Raw genomic sequence first — 19,349 nt, forward strand, 5'->3', positions numbered from 1 at the left:
CATCACTTTTTTCCCCCACAGTATCTTCTTAAAGGCACCATCAGGCACTGTGCCAGCCTCCCTGTAGTGCCCTCTCACTACAGTGATAAGCATGTCGTTGTCACATTGACGTATAGATGAGGTGAGTGTGCAAGCACATTTGTCTTGTTCTTGGCAATCACGTAAAGCATATTCATACAATAGAATAGAATGGGTTTCTACATGCCATGACTCACTGTGTAACATTGGTTTATGTGGGCTTGAGTCACACAAACACGTTTGATTAGTGTGTTAAAAGGAGAATTGTGGGGATATCAATAAATCAACCTAGTTCTCTTCCCCTTGCACCTCTTATTAGTTGTTCTAGGAGGAAGCAAACTGTTGGTGTAATGGTAACATTAGTCACAAGCAGACACATTTCTGTTTCCCCCATTACAGTTCGCACGCTCCTTCGTTCTTTTCCTGACTTTGTTTCGCTCTTTCTTTCGTACCTTCTCTTTGCCCTTCCCAGCTTTTTTTTTCTGCCTAGCTCCATGCTGTTCCTTTTATTTTGTCCCTGCTGAGAGATGACTGGAATTTCTCATCAGACTGAGAGGGTCATTTGAACTTTCTCGTCTTCTCTTCCTGCCCTCATTATTTCCACTCTCGTTCTCCAGACCCCGCACGATTTCTCTTCCCTCCCTTTTCTGACGCTCTGCACCGGTTTCTTTGGCATCCCACTCGAGTGTGTGAGCCAAGGGAAGGCAGTGCTCTCGTGGGACTCGCATAACTATCTCTCTCTCTCGTGCATGCACAGTTTCTTTTTTTTTCTCTCTCTCTCTCTTTCTCTTCTCTGAGGCTCACTCTGAAGCATGCAGGACACTTTGCTCCAGTCTGCAGTAGAGAAGGGGCCTAATTTTGCTCCCTTGGCTAATGAGCTTAGCCCATGCTGAGCAGCTTTTAGACCTGCAGGTTGTTGTTATAGCGGGCACCGGTTAGCCCACATTGGTTGGTGAGAGGAGCCAGAGCAGAGGAGTGAATCTGAGAAGAGGTGTAGTGCAGCAAAAGCTTGATCACTCCTCTGTTTGCCTGTCAGGACCACCACTGCTTATGCTGGTACTGCGGCTGGGACATCTTTCTCTCTCCCCCTCCCTCCCTCTATCCTGCTTCTCTCTAATAGTACCTGACTCCCCTCTCCCTCCCTCTCTGCCTGTCCCGGAGCACTGACGGAGTACTTTTGTAGCTGCATCACTTCTCGGTCAGCTGTTCTGTCTTCCTGTGTCTTTCACTTCTTTTCTGTCTTAAACTCTCACCTGACTCTGTTGCCAAAATGTACCGGAATCCATGGATCTCGAATTACCTGAGTCACGTCAAGTTCTGCAGCCAAGGTAAGTGCAGTGACTTAGGGCTCTACAGCTCAGATTTTGTAGCTCAGGCAGAGAGCTTGGGGACAGGTTACTCTGGTTTGGGCTGTTGGGACTCGAAGCTCGTAGAAGTTGGCAGGCAACAAACCGCAGACTCCCTTCCTCTCTGCTCACTGTCCTGCTTTCCAGCCAGCTGTCCTTGCACTGCAGCTGTAGCCTCCAAGGACACTATGTAAAGATAAGGGATTCTTAATACTGCAGGGGGCTGTTTTATGTAGGAAGCTATTTCAAGGCTCCATAGCTACTTGGACGTTTGAAAAAGTAGTTTTATGGATGTGTTGTGAAGGTGTATATGGTTTTGCACTGAATTAAACAAAATTTACTGACTTTGGAACATTTGGGTCATTAGAAGTATTCAGTAGTTTTGTTTTTTTTTGTTTTTTTCAGTCTAGATACAGAGATAGCTATGGAGAAATATAGACAGAGAGATAGATAGAGATGGATATAGATATATAGATAGATATAGAGATAGACACAGAGATGCTGTATGGATATGATCTGTTGCGCAGCACTTAAGCGCTGTGTCATCAGAGAGCAGTGAATAGCTGAGCTCAGTAAGCTGTTAAAGACGGTCTCCATGTGCAAGGAAAAAAGGAGAACCTGGTAATCAGGACAAAGTAACTATTTTTAAGCAAGAAATGGGGTGTTGCAGAAATATCTACTTTTAACATATTTTTGTACTTGACACAATTTATTTGACTAAATTTTTTCACTACACATGTCCTTCATTTATAACAGCGAATTGTCAGAGAAGCTAGTAGTGTCTGATCTGTCAGTATTGTCATTTATAAAAGCTGAAAAATGAAAGGGTCATTGCATAGGTTGACCAACAGAGGGCACACTGCAACTTCACTGCTGGCAAAAATTTTGTTAAAATTTTTGCTTCAGAACTTGAGTTTCTTGTTTAAGGTTAGCTCTTTCAGATGAAATTTGTGAACTGGACAAGAACAGCATTCAGTGAAAAGCCAGCAAATATGTCGCAAAACGCCATTTCAAAACAACAACCTCCTTAAAACTTGTATCATTGACTTTAAACTGCAGAACGATGGTATTTAAAGACAAACTTTAGCAGCAATGAATGATTTCATGTCACTCATTAATCAACAATTTTGAATTCGAAAGGTTTGAATAGAACGCAAAGCTTGGTCTGCTGCTCTAAATGACCCAATTATTCATGTCTTTGTAATATATAAATGTCATATTGTGTATATGGCTGAAGTCCTGACAGGTACAAACATGTGAGAAGTACTGACATGTTTGTACCTGTCAGTACTCAGCATTAGAGACAATGTGGCATCACAGATTAATATTATCAAAGTTGAGGTCTACGTTACAGTTTTTGCATTCTTTCCTTCACCCCTGTTTATACACCCACTGATTGGCCACTAGTTGATACCTGTGTTTGTCTGAGTGCATCTCATTATATTTTCTAACTGACACCTGAGTGTTTAGATCTGCTTGTCTGTGTTAAGATGGATGTGAATCTGCAGCAGGTGGCCCTCAGTGTAAGGCTTTTATGTGAGCATGCAGAATAGTCTTGTGTTGTTCGGAGGAGGATGTGCTTTGAAGCTTGTTTGAGGAGTTTAGGTTGTAGAAGTACGCTTTCATTCAGACTTTGCAGCTGAACTGCTTTTATAGTCATTAATACTAGTGTTTAAGACCTAATTGGCTTATTGTGGCAACCCTGTGCTTAGAACACTGTTTGGTAGCAGTGGCCTCCCCTAATTTCTGTCTCTCCATCTGTTTTGTTTTTTGTTTTTTTTCCCTCAATGCCTTAATTCTTAAGCTCCTGTTAGTGTGGAGGCTTTAGTTGCAGCTTGAGCCTCCCAGCACACAGAATCAGTGGGCAACTGGAAAATTGGTGGGGGGTGTTGAGACTTAAATGTCAGGCACTTCAGGTGTGATGTAATTCATACAGATAAAGGGTGGTTACTTTTGGGCCTGCTGTAATCCCAGGAATCAAAGTTAATCCTGGATCGTAAATTAGACATATGGTCAGCCACTGATGCCTCTTTGGCTGCCACACTGGGTGTATTGTGGGTTAAGACATGGAGCTTTAGCCTCATGTTACTGTCAAGTTTATCAGAGCCTTCCCAAAGTTAGCTTAGCTTCTTTGTTAACAGACAGTGTTATACAACAATCTTTGGACTTCAACCTTTGATACCATCACATAAAAGGCTTGTACACTTCAGAACCTCAATGACACTCCACTGAATCGTGAAATGATTTTATCCTCATGTTTTATCAGCATCAAGCTGCCTTTACAGCCTCGTCGACACACACGGGGCACAGTGCTGAGGAATTCCTGGCGTATTCCCTTGCGGCTATAGCAGCCATAGTGTTTCTGTAGATTACAACCAGCATCAAAGGCTGTGCGACATCTGTGATCTTTGTGGAGGTTTTTATGCCTGTGTCTGGAATGACGAATGAATTGAGGCCCTTTCTGGGAACCGTGGGGGTGGTGGTGGAGGGTGGTGTCACCCCTGATGGACCACATGCCACAACATATAGAGTATATGAGGTGTAAAAGGAGTACAGGTCTGGTTTGTGAAGAATTAAGTCTGAGACTTCACAATAGCATAAGACTGCTGCCCCCAAGGGTAAGAAGGCGCGGGTTATTTTTTGCAAAAGCAGCTAGTTAAACTTTACATCTGTTTTTGTTTCACACTATAATTTAAATGGAAATTAAGATATTTTTCAGCTTTGTTATTCCTAAACATTTAAATCCACTGACCACTTACATTATAGACATCTGAAAAGCATGAATGATGCCAAGAACAATTGGGGTAAGGTGGACGAGTACTGAAACCGGTGTGGTTCATAACACACACACACACACACACACACACACACACACACACACACACACACGTTTTTATATCTTAGTGAGGACATCTAATTGACAATGCTTTCTCTAGCTGCTTACCCTAACTCTAGCCATGAAAATTTAATGCCTAACCCTTACCTTATACCTAACCATAACCCAACTGTAGCCCTGGCACTAAAACCACATTTTGAGCCTCAAAAATGCCTTCGAACAAGTCTGATTATTTTTTTATTATTATTTCTTATCCAAATGTTAGTAAATTAACTCCTTTATTCTCATGTATTTCCAGTTTACTCATTAAATTAACAGCATTAGACATCTTTAGATTTCATCAGACTTCACCTCCTTTAACTTGGCATTCATGGCTCCATGTGGGTATCACAGTACAGAAAGATGAAATGGCGATACAATATTGTGGATGTTTTTAAAGTAATCTTGTGGTTGCTGTGGCTTGGTAGTCTGTATTAAGACACCCAACAATTTGTATCAATTTAGTATGGTTATGTAAAACATAGCATTAGTTGTGGAGAAAGGGTAAATGATCACTTTCTTTCGTTATTTATGCTTCTTGAACAAGCAGTGGGATATAAGACACACATTGGCTTTTTACCAATAACAAAGGTTTCGATTTCACTTAAATTACGAGGAGTTGTAATTGTTAGCTCTGGAAAAATGTTGTCTTTCACTTCACCTCGATTGTCTCCACCATGGCTGTTAGCTGTGGTGTGTGGAGCTCAACATAGCCTTCACTTATTGAAGAGTTTTGGAACCTAACTGTGACAGTTGAGCCCAACTCGGTCACATGTTTAGTTTGGCATCTGGACCAGAGCTGGAAGGCTGCCCTCCAGTACAGCAGTCTAATATTCAACACTACTTGTTTAAAGAAGGCTACATTTGTAAAGTCATCCACATGTTAAGTGATACTGCTTCATGTATCATCAATATCGCGTATAGTGGTCATTCCATTGTGCAGATAACTCTCTATTGCATTTATTTATAGCTTTAACTCAAAGTTGTGAGAAGCTTAATTCAGGACTGTCTCATTTTCGATTGCTAATGGAAATCTCAACAACTGTAATTTAAAAAATACTGAATAATAGTGTTATTGGTGCATACCAAAAAACATATACAAGATGAATTAGACATATAGCTAAGCTTTAAAAAAATACTGTTTGAAAGGAGAAAACCACCGAACATGAATGCCTTACCGTTTCACAAGTGTGAAGCACGCTGGAGGGAGCATCGTAGTCATGAGGGAGCAATGGATTCAGCTTTTTACAGGAGAAAACCAGGATATCAGTTCTAGATCTGAATCTCGGGGAAAAAATGGAATGATGAAAACACTTTGACCCAAAGAGCACAACTAAATTAAGAAAAAAAATGGCCTAGTCCTGACCTTAATCTGTCTGAGATGATATCACAGAAATATCAAGAAATGATAGCTTCCTCAACCTTTTGCTGGTCTCAAAAATTAGATGTTCAAAAGTCTGTTACTGCCAAAGATTATACAAGCTTAATTGCAACTTAGATGAAGTTAGAAACAGATTTTATGTGTGATCAGTAAAGAGACTTGATACCTGCTTGAATGATGTTGACTTAATCTTTTGGACTCTGGTCAAAAGAAAATGCAGTCAACTCTGATGAGTAAGATTATCATTCAAGGCTCACTGTTTCAGCAGCCCTATTCCATCCAGCTGAAACAATACTCAACTACCCCTAAACCCATACCCGCACACCACCTTCTCCAAATAGGCCTCCTTTCTTCTCAAATGTCTCAGATGATGTTTTGCTTAAGTAGGAGGGATTGAAAGCATCAACCCAAACATCTTTAACAGGGACTAACAGATCTGGAATGGGGAAAGGAGGGGCGGGGGTTAGTTTGGGGTGGGTAGCCACTGGGGAGATGTTAGGGGTTTGGGTGGAGCAGTGGGCATGTTTAATGGGGGGGGGGGGGGGGGGGGGGGGGGTTGACCTTGAGGTGAACTCAGAGGGGATGGAAGTGGGACCACATGTTTCTCCCAAAATTGCACAGCTCTGGCTACTCAGAGGTCCAAGTGCAGCCAGAACCGCACGTTTGAGGTTTAGAGCAAATAGCAAGCATAGATGTTCCTTACAGGGATGTGTTGCACAACTTGGGTTCCTCATGAGACTGTTGTGATGTTTAATACCCACTAATGCCCCATTTTGGTGGGATGGGGGGTACTGAGGCTGTATTTCTCTGTAGGCAGACGTTTATACCACATTGTTCCCGTGTTTGTCGACTTGATTTTTCTTCCTAATACACACCAGACTGTAGAAAGTTGGATTGTGTATGTAATTAGGTTATATCACACAGTATGCTTCTGAGGGCTGACGAAACTATCTGTGCTCTCTGTATTCCTGGAGGGTGCAGTGTAGAAATGCTACCCAGTGACAATGATCCCATCTGCACTGCAACTTTGATGTGTGGTGAATAGGGATGGGTACCGGTGTTCTGACATAAACGGTAGTAACCAGACCGAAAAGCAGCGCACATTTCGGTGCTTTATTTCGGTGCTTTTTTTTCCTGAGCCAATTCTAGCCAATCATTTTACGTTTCCGAGGATAGTAGGCGGGTCCAGGTACGTATGTTCTTTTAGAGCAGAGCTACAGATTAAAAATGCCCAAGGCGAAGCGGTCAAAGTCTGGCTGTACTTCACAGCAAAAGATGCAAACTCAGCAGCCTGCAACAAGTGCTTTAAGCTGGTACTGTGATACTGTCAAAGGAGGTAACACCTCGAATCCGATGAAACACCTGGCGACGCATAGCGTTTTTTTTTAAAGCCGAGAAATGCGCCGTGTTTGATAGCTTGCTGTGAGAACTCACACCGGCACATCTACTGCGGGTGTGGTGCCTGTTATCGGACCTGGAGTTAGCAACATCCCCCAAAAACCCGAAGAGTAGAGTCCTGGCCCCTAGCCCTGCCAGTGTAGCAGAAATGATGAGGATGATGATGGCAGCAGCAGCCGTTCTTCTCTGCGTGAGTAGCTTAATGTTGTTCGTGTGTAATTTACGTTGAGTAGGCTAACCATGTTATTACATTAATGCACATAAGGTGAACTAGCAAACACCGTCGTAGTTACATGCGGCTGTCTTCTTGTTTGATGGCAGATACTCCCTTCACCCTGGCCAAAAAGGCTAAAATGACCAAAGAAAAAGTGGAAAACAGTTAAACATGAGAGGTTTTTGGACAAAGTTTGTGTTTTTTTTCCATTGTTTAAGCACTGCTTCCAGCCAAGAGTGATACCATATATGCCCTATAGCTGAAGAAAAGGCTAACATTGTTATCTTTTTACAAAAAAAAACAAAAAAAACAGCTGAACATGAGAGGTTTTTGGACAAAGTTTGTGTTTTTTCCATTGATTAAGCACTGCTTCCAACCAAGAGTGATACCATATATGCCCTATAGCTGCAGAAAAGGCTAACATTGTTATCTTTTTACAAAAAAAAAACAAAAAAACAGCTGAACATGAGAGGTTTTTGGACCAATTTTGTGTTCTCCATTCTTTAAGCACCGGTTTGAGCACCGTTTAAGCACCGGCACCGTTTCAAAAGTACCGGTTTGGCACCGGTATCGGATAAAACCTAAACGATACCCATCCCTAGTGGTGAAACTGCACTGTACACAGGCCGTCAAACACTCTGATGTATGACCTCATGCACAACACATAGACTGATGCTTAAGAAGGAGACAGTGTGTCTGAATATGAATGCAACAATGATTTATGTGTCTGTCTGGTGTTTCTTGGGATGGAGGGCTTGGGGTGTGTGTGTGTGTGTGTGTGTGTGTGTGTGTGTGTGTGTGTGTGTGTGTGTGTGTGTGTGGCGTTTAACTAACATAGACTACTTATTGTGTGATATGATTCAGTGGAGCAGGTAGATTGTTTTCCACATCGTTCGTTTTCTCTGTGGAAGGCCTCTTAATTAATGTGGTCCTGTGCCAAGGAGCTGCAGAGAGAGCTGCTTCACGTTAACATGCCTAAGCTGCTCTGATCATCTGTTCATCTGAAGACACAACCCCGGGTTCAAAGTGAAATTAATGGACAGTAGAACATGAATAAATGTTACTCTTTTCTTCTGTCCACAGGAATTGGGAGTGAGAACCCCATTAAACTAAGCAATCCCAGATTGCTACAGAAGAGAGCATTGAGGTAAGATGTGCAAAAAGACCTTTAAAAAGTAAAGGTGCTACTTACAAATGTAGCAAACAGGCATCATGCTCCTGCAGGGGAGCTCAAATCCATGACTGATAGTGTTTCCTTGTGTTTGTGTCAGGTATGTCATGTGTTTCGGATCATTGTAATGCTGAAAATTGAAGCCATTTCTAATCAAACACCTAGTACTTCATGGTGGATGAAATTCCTTTGTCCAACAAGCACTGGTTGAAATCCAGCCGCAAACCATGACAGACTCTGAGTTTTATAGGTAGCTGTATCGATACTGTTGTACTTCTTCCATACTGACAAAGATTTTGACCTAAAATTTCAAATTTGTATTCATCAGTTGCCGCAGGTTTTCAATCCAGTCCTTGTATAGTTTGGCATACCTCAGCCTTTTCTTCCTGTTTCCCTTCCTTAAGAGCGTTTGTTGACAGCCATGCCTGAGGTTTCACTGAACAGTGAAGTGGATCAACCAAAGGGCCAGATGCATCTCTCAGGTCCTGTGTTAGGTCTTTGCTGGATTTATTTTCTTTTTCGTTTTTTTAATGGGCATACCAACGCCATGCTAGGATATGTCAAGTGTTCAGCCAATAGCTCTCACCTTGTTCCTGCAAAAATACTATTTTATGCTTGTGCTATCATGAACATTTTCATAGATTCAGGTCACGAAATTAAAAAGAATGATGAGTTTTTGCCACAGGCTAATGGTAACAAATTGTCTAAATAAATAATTTAAGCTCGTTCTTTAAGTTGTCTGTTATCTGTAGACCCAACACTGGTTATCCCTTAAGTTGGGTCCCATTTTATGCTCGAATGATTCTTAGGTCAGTGTTAAATGGCTCAAACAAGCATTCCTTTGGGATGGTCGTGTAGAAGGACTGGGCTGAAAATGAGTGAAAAAGCAAACCAAAGTGCAAAGAAACACTTTAAAAGACCTCGAGAAAGAGTGAAGAATTTAGCTCAAGGCACAGTGCTGTATGCAGAGTAGTGACTTTGAATACTGCAGAATTGCTGATGGTAATGTACAGTGAACTGTAAGAGTTGCACCTTGTCCGTTATCAGGGGTTCCTCTCACTAAAAGTCCAGCACCGTAAGTCAACCTCACAACCGGGATAATCTTTTTCCTTTTTCCATGTTTTGTTTGCTTACTCTTCCCATGCTATACAATAAAGAATAGGAACAATGACATTGCACAACACTGCTTTACTTGTTCATCAATACACGCACTTGCTGATACAGACTGCTGCACATAAACAAAGTGGCTCTGGCTCTCTTGGAGACGTTATTTTCTTTTCATTCTAGAACTAAGAAGCAGCCTTCGCAGTGGTCTCTCCTGTGTCCCTCTCCTCTCTTTTCTCTCTCTTTCTATGATCAGAGCTCCACATATACAGACCTGTGTTCTCTTCCTCATACATGAATCACATTAAAAAATATTCTCTTTAATGCAAATTATTTTAGTAAGACAGTACTTCAGATGGGTGGGGAACTAACTTTGCAGGATTGTGCTCAATAATGTTGTTGGCTGTTTGTCAAATACACCATCAGGCCTCCTTATTAACACTCTAATCTGTGAAGTTTCCTTCACAACACTTATAAGACTGCACATCGATGCCCAAAATCTGGTGCCAAAATATTTTCACATGGCTTTGTTTTGAAAGCACTGTGCATGCATGGTGAGCATATCTAAAGATGAAGAAGTAGTGATGAAAAGAGATGTTCCTGTGTTGTGATGAGAAAGGATCCACGATGCACGTGTGTATCAGGGTGTTCACAACTCCGTGGTTTTTGTCCTTTACAGCAGCCACAGAGTTCAAGCGAGTTGGGTTTTCCCAGTTCTTGACTGTTTCCTCACAGCAGTAATCTGCTGCCAGCTCTTTTATAGCTATATTGCAAATTTGTGGTTTTGAATCAAATCCATAAATGACTTCAATATGTTGTTTTGGGGTTTTTTGTTTTGTTTTTTTTTGAGAGAGAGAAATTTGCTGCATATCTGCGAGGCTCGGGGTGTTAACGGGTCAGAAATGTCTAATGTCTAGATAAATATTTGGAGATGGAGAGGTTGATGAAATTTACAGTCTCACTTCCAAATGCACAGTTCGGATGATTAATTGCATACTTTTGTAGCTTCATCCGTAATCCACCGGCTGATTGACTAGATTCTTGACCACCTCTCAAACCGACCACGCTTCTAGCAAATAGTTCAGCGATTTGGACAAGTGTTTGATCAAATTCAGATTGATTCAGTGAGCCCCTCACAACTGCTTACATTGTAGGTCTATAAACAAATCCAGTTTCCCACAGCTCAGCCCTGTTTCAATAAGAGTTGGTATTTTTTTCTGCACCTCTCAGCTTCCAGAAAGAATTCTCCTGTGACGAAAAGGACGACCCAGCCAAAAGCGCCAAGGATATAGATGTTAGTCTCTTGGCCAATCTCCCCAAAGGTGAGTGAATGATTTTTATTTATTTATTTATTTTTTTACTTTTTTTTTTTTTTATTTATTTCTTGCTGAAAATGACCCTGACGTTGTCAATGTTCCCACAGTTTTTCAGAGTTGCTGTTGTGTAACAGCAGCCTGTTTGCCAGGTTGGAATTAAGTCAAGATTTGCGTAAAACCAGTTTTTCTACAAGGCCCAGCTTTGCAAAATGTTACGTATGAACTGCTGTTATTATGCTGCACTTGTTTTCTTGACAGGGTTTATTTAATGCAAAATGTAAGTTCCAATAAAGATCCTGTAGTGGTTCACACTGGAATGTGCACATAACAGTTTGAAGACCATTTTGATTAGCTGTTTATAAACTCTGACTCATATATGTATCAACTCTGTGGACTCTTGTAACATAGTAAGTAATCAAATCAAAAGTAAACATTTTGAATATGATTTTCTGATTTTTCTTCATTCACTAGAGAATACGTGTTGAATATTTGAAATATACCTTTTCTTAAAAATAAAGTACAGAGAAACAGCAGTGATCCTGGATTAGAGGAGCAGAAGTGGGTGGATGGATCCATCTTTTTATGTTGTGACAAATAATTACAATAATTACAGTCAGCTGTTTCTTTGGTGAACCCATCACTCCACAGATCGGCTTCATTCTACTCTGCAGTTCTTACAATACAATGCTCTGCAGTGACAAAGTCAAAACTTTGTTTTTTCTTTTTTTTTATGTAAATAAATGAAAGGCAGACGTTTTTGGCTTGGCTGAAGTATCTCTGTCAGAAATGGTGAAGTGAAATGGTGAAATGTCAGAAGCTTTCCTGAGAACGATCCTTGAAACTTGGCAAACCTTTGTTTTGGAGGTTTCTGCCATTCTGCTCCATTAGATGGGGATCATTGGTGTTTGGTAATTGTTATATTGTTGTTGCTATAGATTCTGGTAAGATTTTAAATAACCAAAGTCTGGGCAGCCAGATTTAGGTGCTTCCCAGCTTTTATCGTTGATGGGCTGAGAATTTTTTCCCCCTTTTAGAAATTTTCCTGTTTTTGTGCCTTGTTGCAATCCTGTCTTATAAGATGCAGACGATTCTGTTGGTTTTTATGCTGACATTGACTTGTATAGTCTATATATAGACGGGTGGGTGTGCTTTTGTAATTTCATTGATTCACGGGTAGACCCAAACCAGCTGATTGGACCACTGATAAGAATAAGAATAAGAACAACTTTATTTATCCCGAGGGAAATTCTTTTGTCATGTCATGATAGAAGTAAGACGCATCAGAGTTCATAAGGGCTTTTAAACCAGTGGTCTCAGGAGGGTTTATTAATGTTTTTTGGGAGTTTTTTGTTTGTTTTTTTAAAATAACATAAATTGTAAGTTGGTTTTGCTTCTACATTGTGAGATTTTCTGTGTCGATTAGTGGAAAATAGTATTTTGGAAATGATTCAGAAACATTAAACATATAACATCAATGATTTAATCAAACTAAGATTTTATGATAATATGTATATGTGAGCTCAGTGGTATGTTTTCATATTACACATTACCAAAGCATGTCTACAAATATTTCCTGTGAGCCAAAATCTATCCAAAATTTGTCGTCTTAGACCAATTAAACATTTAATTAGATCTGCTTATTCTGTACTGATTTTATTGCTTATTTATTTTTGTTAAGTCTCTGAATTGAGGAAACTATTTGAGGGCATTACCACAAGCACAAGTGACTTGGAAATGAACAGGTGAGATAATGATGCATCTATAAATATGCTGCAGTAATAAAGATAATACTAAATAGGATAATAATCTGTAAAGATGACTCTTCCCTTTCTTTCTGTGCTTAGAAAGGAGCGCATTGCTCGGCGGTTGGAGGGTATAGAGGGTGAAGTACATCCGTCTCTGCTGCCTACCTTGGTGGCCAACAGGCTTCTGGAGGAGGACACTCCACGATACACTAGGGCCTCTGACCCCTGTGCTGGTGAGACAAGAACAGTACTATAGACTATCGTGTCTCTTTCTATACAACAAAGACATGACTTGTTTATTCTTGCACCAGTTACAGTTCAGCGTTATGGCATGGAGGGATTTGAAAGCCCAGAAATGCAGTTGATGGCTCCAGAGCGCCAGTCCAGAGCTCGATGCAGGCCTGAGCCTCAGTCCTTCATCCACACTGAGCCAGTTCACATTTCGGGTCCGACCAAAGGTGTTCCTGAGTTGGAGTCCAAGGCTGAACGCATCGCCCGCTACAAGGCAGAGCGGCGCCGGCAGCTGGCCGAACGCTACGGCATCTCTTTGGATCAGGAACCCGACTTGGACCATCACTCCCGCTACCCCCACTCTCACAAAGAGTCAGACTGCTCAGAGAGACGTAATAGAGGGGAGCTGGTGGGAGAGGAAGGCAGAGATATCACCCTAAGTGCTTACACCAGTACCTTAGCTACTAGCCCGAGGGCAGGCCGTTCAGCTCCGCCACACGGCTACCCGGACCCAGGCTGTGATATTGGTCACACCAGGGTGGAGTTGTTCTCAGAGAGGGAGAGGCTGATGAACCTGGAGAATCAGCGCAGGGCCGCTCCGCCTGAGCCTCCATCCTCCTCTTCATACATGGATGTGACATCATCGTCCTCCTCTGCTAAAGTGCCTGCAAAAGACTACACAGTGACCGGCATACCACCCAGTTCACCCAAGCAAGGCAGGCACCCCTCCCTCTCCTCGCCTAAACATGGTGCGTCTCCTGGTGACCTATTCATTGAGCAGCAGGCCCAGAACGTCCTCAGCAGACAGGGGTGAGTGTTTTGATCTCATCTTTGTTTTTGTTGGGGGTAGATCTTTTGTTTTATTTACTTTAACTGTTTTTGTTTTTGAAAAAAAGCAAAGATCAAATTTTATACCAAAGTGTGCAGTACTACCTCTAACACAGCAACACTCTCAACACAACATGGAATAAAAAGGTCAGACGTCACTGCATTTGCAGAAACATAGATGTATCCATGTTTTTCTGCTGGTAACTGAGACACCATTGTTAAATTGTATGCGGGAGATTAGCTTGTTGTGATTTGTGAAGGGAGGAAGACACATTGTTGTAGCAAACCTTTTTATTTTTTTATGTTTGATTTGGTTGAAAATGGACAACCCTGAGTTTTCTAAGTGACTCCAGATTTTTGGGGGGTTTCATATTTTACTTTATACATAAATTGTCCCTTGTTTCGGGAGGCTTTTTCTGCATTAAGCTCCCAAGATTCCCTTCACATACAAACATAGGGTTTGAACCAGAACCAGAACTTTACCAGCTGTTCACACTGCATTGTGTTTAAAGGATGGACTCACTGTGACAGTGTTATCCATCTCTCCATCTATGTCTGTCACTGTTGCTCTGTTCGTTCCACATGTCCAAGGTCGTTCTCTTGGCAGGACTCTTGTTTGATACAAGGTCATGCAATCCGAGCTCGTTCTGGAACAGACCAGCTCCCACAGTCACCTACAACTGGGCAGATTAGTCTGCCTGTGCTGTTCTGTGCTGTATGTTTATTCTAGAGATTTCAGGTGGATGTCTTGAAGAGCAAATTGGGGTATTTTTCAGATTCACAGAGGATCTCTTACTAAGTTGTGGATAGTACTTTAGCATGTGCACCGAAATGATACACTGCATTTGCCTAAAGGGAGGAATGGATAACACTGTCATTGTGAGTCCATCCTTTAATTGTATGTTTAAATGGTGGCTAAAAGGACAAAAATGACACCCAAATATTAAAACACCTGAGCTAGCAGCTCTTTAGAAGGGACGTACTAAGAGTTGTTTCAGCTCCATAACTGCTGGAAAAGAGAGAATCAGTGTATGCACCCCTGTTTCTTGCCCAACCCAGATCATGACCAGGCTCCAGCCCTGCACTGTTCCACTGCAAACAAACATATGAAGGTGCATTCCTTGCTTCTACATCCGTCCGGGACATTATTCCCAATCCATCTGTGTTCCCCTCTGCATCGCCCCCTCTTTCTTTTCCTCAGTTTCCCTCTCAGGTTTCAAAGCTTGGCCAGGTTGTGTGTGTGTCCATGGTGCAGGGAGGGTGTTGTGTTACTGGGCAGCTCAGTGTGACTCCACAGCTACATCTCTGACCCACAGCTGGGTCTGATCAAGACCAGTGAACCCTGAGGAGAAACAAGCAAATAGGAGTGTCTCCGCTCTCCTTTTTCATTGGGTGTGTGGGAGACTAACATGAAATGCTACGTTTTAGCTCTTGTAGTGAAATGTTCAGAGCAACCCAAATGTCATCATTAGCAAAAGCTTGATGCACTTTTATTCCAGCACGATCATTTTTCTCTCCTTTATCAGCATTGAAACTTTCTGGAACTGGTGACAGAAAATAATCACTTGAGGTGATTTTTAAAAAAAGACAACAACAATTAACTGTAACGGTACTTATATAGTGCCTTTCCACAAAGTTGAGCACTCAAGCTCAACAAATGAGAGTTTCTACTGCAAGTCTCATGCATTCTGGATTTGGAAGAGCGTGGGATCAAGTGACCCTTCAGTTTGTAGACCCACTCTACCACCCAAGCCACAACTCTGCAAACTAAGTGCAGAGCTGCACTGATTATCCACTAACAATTTAGTTTAGTTTGTTATTTTTGTAATAGTATCAAAATTCCAAGTTGTAGTGTTTCCTAAGTGCTGTACAATAAAGTGGATATCTTAAGGATTTTAACATCTTTGCTTCACAAATGGCGCTCGCTGCAGCAGTCCAACAGAATAGCCTCATCAAAGGTGTATAATCTACAATAAATCACAATAAGTTATATGCAGATGATATCTTATTATTCTTACAGAACCACAAGTGTCAGTACTGGAAGCTAGCAGTTTATTCAGTAGACTGTCTAAGGTTTCTAAATATTCAGTCAGCTGGTCAAAATTAATTCTGTTGCAACTATCGATTTGCTTAGGAGTTGAAATGTTTCCACACAGAGACATGAGCCTTGTTATAGTTGACGAAGAGCCAACTGATTGGTCCAGTCAGAAGACTATCTGTAATTTGTAATCTCCAGTTACTCAAGTAAAACCTTTTGACCTCATGACCTGCGTCAGGTCTGTTTCCCCACTTGAATCCAAGGCTAACAGATATGACTTTGTTTTGTGTAGTGAGGTCTTAAATTCAGGTTCTTGTATCCCTAAAAAAGAGATTTGCTTCACAAACTGATTTTTGTTTCCTCCCTTCATTCTTCAGTTGATCTCTTAATGTATTTATAACTGATCAACATTTTTTCCATTTCTGCTGAACTCTGATCTGTGCTTAGTGAAAAATTCACACTGTTTGCCTTTACTCAGCATCAGAGGGCCAGCATGACTCATCTGGCTCTGGTGGAGTGAGATGGCATTTCCCCTGAATATCTGCTTCTGCAGATAAAACCTCAGCTACAGAGGCGTACATTTAAAGAGCCCTCTCTCCAGATACACTCATTCGTTGATAACACTGATCTGTAGATGCTATCTATGTAATAAGATCTGATGTAATATAACTGCACTGTCTGACCATTGGTCATAATTCAACAAACCTTAAATATGAGACTTATTATTCATATTTTTACTGTGGCAATTAAATGTATCGTGTGGGAGTTAAACTTGTGTTCTTGGGATTGTGCTGATTGCTAAACTCAGTGTCTCTTCAGTCAGTCTTAATGTGAAGTCAGTGGAGTGTGTAATATAGTTTTGTCTCGGCTTATATGCTTCAAGAAAAAGACCTCAACACTGAATTCAGACCCAACTGCCCAGTCAATCACGTTTCCCATTGGGTTTCTCTTGGTGCAGTGCAAAGACGAAACTTAGTACTGATTGGTTCCTCCAGACTGATGCTGAAGGCGACACCCACTCCCTCATCAACTGGCCTTCAAGGTAGACCAAGGCTGGTTGTTTCTCACCCCCAGTTATCATCTACCATGTTCCCATTCATCTGGACTTAACCAAAATGCACCAACCCTTATGAGCTGTGCTTTTTAAACAGCAGCTCATTACAGGGCTCCAGTTTTTTAAATATTATTATTATTATTATTATACATTTCTGTGATGATGCTGCATTTACTCATTTAGGGTCCTGAGTTGACCGGCAGGCGAATGTTTAATAATCTCTGCTTTTGAGCTTTGGACGTCTGCTGAACAGTCATCCTCATCCTCATTGTCACCAGCTCCAGTCCCCTTGGCTTCCAACCATAACTTCATTTCTCACTCACCTTTTGCTGTGTTTAGCTTAAACCCCATTTGGTAACAGCTGTGTGATGGATCATATTATATCAACAATGACAAATGCTAGTACAGTATTGCCTTTTTAACAATTATGCTGTTGGTGACTGGATTTGTGAGTTGTGGGTGTTTTGTTTTTTTTGTTTTGTTTTGTTTTTGAATACTTTCTTCAAGAATCAGATCTTAGTAAGAATTTAACCATTATTGCCAGTGTGAGAGAGAGCCTGGAAATAATTCTAAACCAGTTCATATCAGGCAAAGATGTATGTTAGTTTTAATCCGGCTTGTATGGTATGTTTATGGTTTTATGAAATATTTGGTTCAGGAAGACTAAACATCTGAGACAGTATTTATACTGATCTTACATCCAAATATAAAATCTTGACCCTGCATGCTTTGTCAGTGTCCAGCCCTAATGTCAAACAAGAGGCTGAGCTCCTCCTTTAGTGCTCAAAGGCTGACACACAAAGGATCACAATCAAAGTCATCTTTCTGAGCTTCTATGAGAGCTATGCTTTGCCTATTGATGTTTTCCAAATGTTAACCAGTCCTTTGTCTCCCTGAAGAATCAGAGTTAGGGAGAGGCTTGTCAGGGAGGAGGGCCGCCAGAAGAGCCCAGAGTTCGGAAATGTTACAGAAGGCCTAGTGTACCGCAGACAATTTCAGCACCAGCCCCCGGCTTCTACACGCTACCACGCAGACCCACTAGGCCCACAGCAGGCCTACTCCCACCATCATCCACAAGTTCAGCACAGCCGGGCCGGTCCACAGGGAGGGCAAGAAGTTGGCAATTACCCCAGTTATTTGTCCATGACTTCTGGTCCTACATCCAGAACTGGACAGCAGCAACAGCAGGTGGAAGAGGAAGAAGCTGGTGAGGCTGAGGCGGTCAAGGCAGAGGGCCTTCTGAGGAGCAGAAAAGCAGTCTTGCCTTCACAGATCCGGCGCAGAGAGAGGAGCACTGAAGAGCCATGGAGAGGGCGAGGTGAGGAGGAGCTGGTCGTGTACAGGATGCAAAGAGAGGCTGAGGCAGAGGAACCTGTTAGAGGGGGACTTGGAGGCAGACCTAGATGGGAGGAAGCAGAGTATACCACCTGTCTGCAGGCGGCAGAGCGCCGACCCAGAGAGCGGGAAAACGCTGATCGTGCCCACAAAAGACCGGCTGCGACCCACATTGAGCCCAGAACATCTCACACAGGGCCAGGAAGTTCCAGCTCCACCACAGCTCTGAGCCGATCCGTGTCTGATGCTGGAAATCAGCGAGGACCCAATCAGAGGACCTTGCAACACCAAACCAAGGAACCCCAGGAGGTCAGAGAAGGAGAAAGTTTGAGTAATGGAGAGAGTCACCAGGACACCAGGGTGTCTGTTGCACAGCTCAGACATTCCTACATGGAGAGCACCACCACTCCTCCAACTAGCCGCAGGAATGAGCTGTAGGTGGTAAAATGCTGCATGGCCTGTACTCGCTGGCTGGCTGCTGTCACTCTGACGCTTATTACCTAACATCATCTGGCTACTCAACGACTAACAAGCAGCTACATCTGGTGTGATGCTAACATCCCAAGCACAGTGGTTCATTTAATCTGTAGACATGGCATACATGCATTAATTTCCTAACACTAATCTTCCTGCAGTACAGTGTTTGTCTCTACTTTAATGGCACTGTGAGTTGTTTGGATACTGCCTGGGGCTCGTGTGTGTGTGTGTGTGTGTGTGTGTGTGTGTGTGTGTGTGTGTGTGTGTGTGTTTAAACTATTAAAAAATCTGCATGGGCTTGCTCATAGGCTCGATTTTAAAAACCAGAGGTGTGGTTGAATGTTCAGCACCTCTGCTTTTAAACAGTTTTATTTTGCACCATGTCCCTCTCTATTTCTCCCTGACAACTCTGTATTCTCTCTTTCCTTTGGGTTTTCTGTCTGTTGATCCCTCTCCCTGAATGGCCCCTCCAGTGAAATGGAGGAGTGCAGGGCACTGACGGGCTACGAGGCCCCATGGAGAGGGGAAAGGGACAGGGGGCGCAGGCCCCGGCAGTATATCTATCCTGGGGAGAGTAGAAAGACCTCTGAGAGGTTTAGGACACAGCCCATCACTTCTGCTGAGCGCCATGAGACTGATAGGTACTGCTCTGGATTCAAGAATGCACGGCTGAGTGTGAAACGCATGCATGTTAAAAGAAATCACAACTTTGTTTAATTTGGAATGCAACGAAATGTTGATTTTAGTCATGTTCGGGTGACCTGTAATCAAATATATATTAGTCTCTACCCAGGTACCATACTCATATCAATATCACC

General features: G+C 42.2%; 1 protein-coding gene across 10 annotated transcripts in view; it reads left to right on the top strand.

The window, feature by feature from the left end:
* The first annotated feature begins 535 nt into the window (after positions 1-535).
* Positions 536-19,349, top strand: part of svila (supervillin a) — a 60,102-nt gene continuing 41,288 nt past the window's right edge. For 3 of the 10 annotated variants that reach the window (XM_063484177.1, XM_063484176.1, XM_063484178.1), the window contains exons 1-8: positions 538-1,346; positions 8,316-8,379; positions 10,738-10,829; positions 12,502-12,565; positions 12,668-12,801; positions 12,880-13,609; positions 17,619-18,488; positions 19,005-19,172. In XM_063484177.1, the coding sequence (XP_063340247.1) occupies positions 1,289-1,346; positions 8,316-8,379; positions 10,738-10,829; positions 12,502-12,565; positions 12,668-12,801; positions 12,880-13,609; positions 17,619-18,488; positions 19,005-19,172 (2,180 nt within the window). In that variant the 5' untranslated portion in view covers positions 538-1,288. Of the gene's footprint in view, positions 1,347-8,315; positions 8,380-10,737; positions 10,830-12,501; positions 12,566-12,667; positions 12,802-12,879; positions 13,610-17,618; positions 18,489-19,004; positions 19,173-19,349 lie in introns of all 10 variants that reach the window. The other 7 variants (XM_063484174.1, XM_063484179.1, XM_063484173.1 and 4 more) reach the window with 6 other exon arrangements.

This window comes from Pelmatolapia mariae, linkage group LG9 (genome assembly GCF_036321145.2).
Source record: "Pelmatolapia mariae isolate MD_Pm_ZW linkage group LG9, Pm_UMD_F_2, whole genome shotgun sequence".
In the NCBI taxonomy this organism is placed as follows: Eukaryota; Metazoa; Chordata; class Actinopteri; order Cichliformes; family Cichlidae; genus Pelmatolapia; species Pelmatolapia mariae.